The sequence below is a fragment of the Silene latifolia genome, chromosome 9, assembly GCF_048544455.1.
Source record: "Silene latifolia isolate original U9 population chromosome 9, ASM4854445v1, whole genome shotgun sequence".
Taxonomy (NCBI): Eukaryota; Viridiplantae; Streptophyta; class Magnoliopsida; order Caryophyllales; family Caryophyllaceae; genus Silene; species Silene latifolia.
Genome location: NC_133534.1, coordinates 16,573,920 through 16,580,937, shown reverse-complemented (window position 1 = coordinate 16,580,937; position 7,018 = coordinate 16,573,920). Strand labels below are relative to the sequence as shown.

At 39.4% G+C, this 7,018-nt stretch overlaps 1 protein-coding gene across 1 annotated transcript; it reads right to left on the bottom strand.

Annotated features, from left to right (window-relative positions):
• Positions 1 to 2,346: 2,346 nt before the first annotated feature.
• Positions 2,347 to 4,997, bottom strand: LOC141599226 (uncharacterized). Its single transcript, XM_074419180.1, has 2 exons — positions 4,875 to 4,997; positions 2,347 to 3,702 (listed from the first exon to the last, which is right to left on the bottom strand). The coding sequence occupies exon 2, from the start codon at positions 3,699 to 3,701 to the stop codon at positions 2,553 to 2,555; it is 1,149 nt and encodes a 382-aa protein (XP_074275281.1). The 5' UTR covers position 3,702; positions 4,875 to 4,997; the 3' UTR covers positions 2,347 to 2,552.
• Between the last annotated feature and the right edge of the window lie 2,021 nt (positions 4,998 to 7,018).

Here is a 7,018-nt window from a genome sequence, read left to right as displayed (position 1 = left end):
GGGTCTCTTGGCCATATCTCTCGCTTGCGAATTGTTGATTGAAGGCATTGATCAATTCTGCAAAATTCTTGATACCTCCATTTGGTAGATTGATGAACCACCGTAATGTCTTTGCTCCGGTCGGGGTTGTGCCAAAGCCTTTGCACATGCGGACTTGCCCGAGTTCACTGGTATTGAGGCGAAACATTTTTGTTTGAATATGGCAACATGATTTTGTGAATCGGAGGTTCCATCATAAGTTCTCATGGATGGGACAAGAAATTTCTTGGGAAGATCAATCTTTGCAATTTCGTCTGCAAAAGGTGAATCTGCAAAGCTGTCAACTTCTACTTGATCACGTGGTCCGCACCCCGGGTATATTTTCTATTTTGTTGTGGAGTTTTTGAATTTCCTGAAGCATAGCCATCATTATTGCTGCTTCAGTTTTGTTTGTCTCATTGTCGGGAATGGTTGGAGTGCCGGATAAGGTATCCTTCTCCGGGGTTCCAAAATTAGAGAAGTCTATGTTTTTGATAATGGATGAGAATGGAGTTCCTGGTTCGAATCTGGTCCTGGAACCCGAAGCCTGATTTTCCAATTTCTTTTTCGTGCTAGATTCGATTCCTTGACCTATTGATTTACCTTGGCTTTGAGTTTGCCTTCTCTTGGATTGTTTCCAATTCTTTGATCTTGGCCAGGGCAGCCGCTAATTGTTGTTCTGCGGTAAGTTCTACCATTTTTGTGTGTGAATATTAAATGAGGGATGATAAGGAGAATTTTATTGGTTGATGAACTAGATGCCCCACGGTGGGCGCCAATTGTTTTAGCAGGATTTTACTGGAAGGAATCCGGCTTGATAATATAGTGATCAGGGTATCTAGTTCTATATATCTGGAATAATATGAGTAAATAACAAGGGAAGAATTAAGTATAAGGAATAACGTTTTTTATTATCTTATAAGCCGAGTACAATATTGTATGTAAATCTGAATATTCAAGAGTAGAAAGAGATAAGATGTAAATATAATTGACTAAAAATTGAATACCATTACAATTGCTTAGATTCTGCTATTTATAGTTCTCTACCCTCCTCTCAACGTTACAATGAATAACGTTATAAATGAATAACGTTCTCCCCAAAGGTAGGAGTTGTTGCCGGATTAATAGGGCATGTCCCCTATTAATCCGCTTGACTTATTCTTCTTTTAACGAACCTTGGGCTCTTTCTCTTCTTTCCGTCCAAATTCATAATTGATAGAGTCTTTTGGTTGGACTTAGTCTTCCTTGAATATAGGACACGGTTATTTGACTTGTACAACTTGTATTTCTTGTTTATCTCTTCAATCCAGGCTGCTTTAATAATTTGCCAAGCTGTTCTATACTGATCATCAAGCTTCTCTTCCAGGATTTAGTAGCCTGCCTACCATAATATTCTTCAACAGCTAAATAATAGTTAGATTTGTCCGGTTTTCGCATTCTTCAGTCAGCCTTGTAGGGTCAGGCCAGGTTATGGTCAGGCCAGGCAAATCTGGGCCTAACAGTATGTATCTGGAACATGAGAAATAACATCATCTTTCGAGGAGAGGGGAACCATCCCAAGATTTTTTTCATGCACCACAATCGCTTGGTTACTTTGGCTATTACAGCCTTAGAAGGTAGTGCTGAGAATGATTTGCCGGACTTGGGGCCACTCAAGATGGACATGAGCGGGACAATGAGATCGCCATGCTACGTGATAGAAGACCCATTTTTGCTGTTGGTGGGTTTGGTTCATGTAGAATGGTGAGGGTGAAGGTCGATGCAAGTTCGGAGCACTCCTGTGTGGCGGCTTTTGGATGGGCAGCTTTTGAGGAATCGGGTGAGATATGGTTTGAAGGAAGTGTGAAATGTCGGGCGGAATCTCCCCTTCAAACTGAGGCACTAGGGGTAAAGGAGGTTCTCCAATGGGCCAGTGGGCGTGGTATTCTTCACCTTGAGGTCTCCTCGGATTGTCTACAACTCCTACTATAGTGGGTAGGGAAGGAGGATCAACATTCAACACTACCAAATAAAGGGGATTCTAGACGATATTGCTTCCTTATCTGCTTATTTCCATTGTTTATCTTTTAGCTATGTGGGTAGGAAACTGAACGTTGAGGCCCACCGACTTGCTCGGATGGCCTTACGATAAAAAAAATAGGGCTGATATTTATGACCAGATTCTGTTTGAAGACATTAAATTTAGGATCTTATCCTCTTTGATAAGCCGCTGCATATTTAAACCAGGCAGGAGTCTTTGGTAGAACTGTTGTACGACGAATTTGAGATTAGCATGTGGTGCACACGAAACCAACGACAAACTTTCGGACTATAATGACACACGTGGAATGATTAACAAGGTAATTAGTCAAATAAACATAAAATGTTAAGAGGGGTTATCTGGTTACATAGCAAAATATATCCAAGCACTTACATAAGTGCATGCATTACCACAAATGCTGCAAATTGTAGAGAAATCAGTACTATAAACTCGAAAACTAAACTAGTCTGGTAAAAATTCTGCAGATACCAGAGTAACAGGCATAGGGAGGCAATCACACAAGGGACACAAGGCTGTTAACATAAGGAACGATTGTATACCCTTCAGTGATATTCCTTTCACCTTGCATCAATGCTTTAGTCTTGTTTGTTTTCATATCATGCGAAAAAACATCACTTCCAACACGGAACACTACAATACCGTCCCATGTGAGCAGAACTTTAGGAACATCATGACCGCTAATTTTGACAACCTCAGAATTAAGACAAGACTCATGGGTTTTGTTTAAATTGGCTTCACGGGCTCTGGAAGACATTGTATTCGCATGTCTATTATGAATAATGGTCACATAAATAGACTGATTCCTAATATACGCAGTGCATAGATGCCCGTCCATTGTTCCCAAAAACGGTGATAGATACCCTCCATATACATACCCATAGGTAGATTCAGCTGCCTTTTGTGTCCTCATATCAAGACTTAAAGTCCTGCCGCAACTCATCGACCAATACACAACCCCGTCTACATACATCACTCTCCCAAACTGAAATCCCTGAGCATTGCCTCTCCCGTACAAATATTTTGAATTGATAAAGTACATCTCGGAAGATACCTTCCACGAGTCTCTGTCAGATGAGTATATATCAAACTCATATGCTTCCTCAATGTCGGTGGAAGCAAAAACACAAACCACTTTGAATTCAGCAATAAAATTCAGAACCGATGGTTCAAACACAATGGCAATAGCTGGGTTAGGCCCGTGATCATTGGAAGGCTTAGGAAGTTTTTTCCATTGTTGATTAACAGGGTTGCAGACATAGTATGCCCGCCCCGGGCCACGCCCAACACAACAAAGTAGCCCATTAGCCGAAGATTTGACATCAACTGGTTCTGGTAAAAACTTGAGTTGTTGATCAGGGACCCCATAAGCCATTTGATCAAGAGAAAGGAAGTAAGGCGGGGCCCCGGGAGGTTGAACAAACACTCCCGAAAAAAATCTACAGGAAACAGACTGGTTATGGATGAAGAACGGCGTTGATATCTGAAGTTTCCAGTCCCTACAAACTGTAAGGGACCTGAAAAGTGTTTTTGCAGGGAGAAAGCGGAGAGCGTGCTCCCTTAGAATGTCCTTTAGGTCCATGTCTAACATATTAACCTTGGCATTTTTCCCAGATGACTTTCCGGACTTGTTTCTTCGCTGCATCCTGGTCGAAGTTTCACAAAGGTCAGCTCTAATGATATCAGTCCTAACAATAGCTAAAAACTAAAAGGATACACGACAGCTAGAACTTCATACACGCAATATTCATATGCAGATGGAAGCTAAGCCAGCTGGTAACACAGTGCGGACTGGTGCTCATAAGTCATAACTCACAACAAGGGGTCTAAAGCCATATAAACTAACGATGTGGCTCTCTTTACACCCAAGAAAGACAGGTAGTTCTATCAAAACGATATGAAATGTTGTACATACACTTCAGTTCTAAAGGGTTTGTTATCTTCAATTTATTTTAGAAAATTCCACGCAAGCTCGGTGTTTTTACATTAGTTCAGAAGATTTTAAATTAGTGCATACAATTTGAGATCAAATAACTCAAAAAATTAATGCGAAGAGAACGAACATTAATATCCTTCCTACACATTCCTTTTTAATTTTTATGCACTAAATCGGGTTTCCTATGACTATAGGCATTTATGTTCTCTCTGTAATTCGGCAAAATTACCAAACACAATTCATAACCCAACTACTGGGTATGACATTCCACCGTATCAAGGAGACATTCTCCACTGGCTAGCTACACGAAATTACTAACGACTTCAATTTCCTTACCCTTGAAACTGCTACTACAGGTTCCAATAGTTATCTACAACAATAACGACTCGTTGATAGATCTCATCACCTTCAACCTCAGTTCATATGACCCTTATAAGCTGCATGACATCGACAAGTGACAAATATACTAAAGGACACACGATTGGATTACCAAAACGAGTTTCTACGTAGTAATATCCGAGTATCGGACAGGGGACAGTGAACACAGCAAACGTTGCATCTGGTGTCGATTGTTAAACATAATAAGAGAAAAGAAACACTTAATTCTCCAAACCCTAAAATACTACAGTACATAATTCGCCATACACAGAGATTGTTCAGAAATTAATCAAACTCGAATTTAATGGAGCGCACATAACTGTTAGCATTAATTGAAGATTATAATTCACATGCCCTAGATTATACGAATTCATATCGTCATATACGATTACGGAGTACAATTCAGGAAGATTAATAAACTACGCATCAACCAACGACGAAATTAGGGTTCGAACATGGAAATTGTAAACGGGAACAAATCGTAAAGCAGGGTAAAAGAGTTACCTTGAAATTTGACAGAGTGATTCTGGGTTGAGTTCTTGAAAAATTCCCTTTTTTGATTTAGGGTTGTTCAGTTGATCAGGATTCAGTGCTCCTGATGATTTATATAGACTGGTGAGAGGGCTAAGAATTGAACTCACGAGTTTTAAATTGCAAACCAATAAAATTTCGGTCAAATATCACCCATTTATTGATTTTGTTCTAATTATAACGGAATTACTCTTTCACATACGAATTTTACTCAATCAATACAATTTTTCATTATTTTTTCATACATTACCCCTACCATAAACAAAAGGAAACTCTCTCTTTCTCTTCTTCTCCCAACTCGATCAAAATTTTCTCCATTACTTTAATTATTATATATAAATTGCATATTAACAATTGATTACTCCATTAAAATGATTAGATCACATACACATTTATAATTTTTCACTGGATCAATTTTTTTTCAATTAGGGTTTTTTTTAATTGGATTTTCCCCCAATTAGAGGTTGTGTGGTAAGGTGGTTAGAAAAGTTGCATCAGGCGGAAGGGACATCAGAAATGGAGCCGCAAGAGGAGGGTGGTCGGTTGTTAGGGTGGTGGTGCGGTGACGGTGGTACGATGAGGGTGGATAGCGGACGGCTGTAATAGGGAGTGGTGCGGTTGGTTGTGGTCGGAGCGGAGCGTGTGGTGCGTTCGGGATGGAGTCGGGTTGTCGGATATGGTGACGACTGGACTGGCGTGGGTTGTGCGGAAGATTGGAGTGGTTGGTTTGGTGGTCGGTGGTGGTCGGGAAGGGAGATGACGGGAGTTACGTGTTTGCTGTGGTGTGGTTTTGTTTTAATTTTTTTAATATTAAATATTTGGACTGGTTGGCCGGAGCAATGTCGGCCGACAACCGGAGTAGAGTGAACTGAAATTTTCCGACCGAAGGAAGTGATGTTGATGGTGAAAGGAGACAAGGAAGGGGGAAAACGATTAATTGGGAGATGGAATGAGAAAATGAGAAGGGTAAAATTGTAAAAGAAGTATGTGAAAGAGTAATATCCGTATGTGAAAAAACACGACCCAATTATAATAGTTGACTCATCAATTTAAGATGGATACATCCATCACGGGTGCGTTTAAGATTAATTATATAAGTTCATGCATAAACGTGACCTCATTAGTTTGGAACTTTGTCACATCTTTGTTCTCTTGTATTGCATACATTAGCAGGTAAAAATATTGCATAAAAATTAGATATTTCATGTATTTTTGTGGGAAGCAAAACAACATCTTCATATTCAAGTTTACATAAATTAAGATATTTTACGAGTAATTAGATATAAACTTAGCAAACGGGTAAGTCGAGTCTAATCGGTGTCTGGCCAGTTCGGTTGTGTCATATTTTTGGGTTAGTTAGCGTCAAGTGGAGTCATTTCGAGTTTCGGGTTTCTTGGTCGGGTCATTTCCGGTCAATGATTAATAGAGGAAAAAGTACATTTAACATTACCACTCCCTCCATTTTTATGTTTTTTTTTCCATTTCTCTAATATATGCGAGGAGTATTTTAATGAAATAGGAAGAAAACAGAAAAATGGAGGGAGTATATATTGATACGTTAATTTTGATGATTGATTATTTATTTTAAGGTAAATAATATTAAGTGTGTTTTAATATTAGTCATTGTAACATCCCCATACACCAAGGTGCCTTATCAAGACCACCCTAGCACATAAAGATACTACCATCTCGGTTACCCGAGGCATAGTAATCAAAAGTGACCATCAAGAAACGTATTTAAGTAATTAAGGTTAAATGTGCGTACATCAAAACCAACTGAAATGTAAAATACAAAGTCTCAAACCAAAATCCAACTAAATAAAAAGTGTTATGACAAAACAGCGGAAGACTACGACTCTGACACGTGGTGACTCCATCCCCAGCTAGATCCCGCGCGTATCCAAGATATACCTGCTAAACAACTGCTCACTGATACGTGCATTTTATATAGTCTTTTTAGGCCTTTTTATGCACGTATTTCTATGCTATTATCGTAGTTTATGCTACGAAATGCCCCGAATATGCTACTTTGGTTTGTTTTGTCTTATTTGCAGGAATGAACCAGAAAGTAGTGAAATCAAGACTTTTACCGTCCGTTTAGCATGCATTTGGAGGAA

Bases quoted from the DNA above. Each gene is read 5' to 3' on its own strand.
- LOC141599226 (XM_074419180.1), bottom strand. From the start codon at position 3,701: ATGCAGCGAAGAAACAAGTCCGGAAAGTCATCTGGGAAAAATGCCAAG.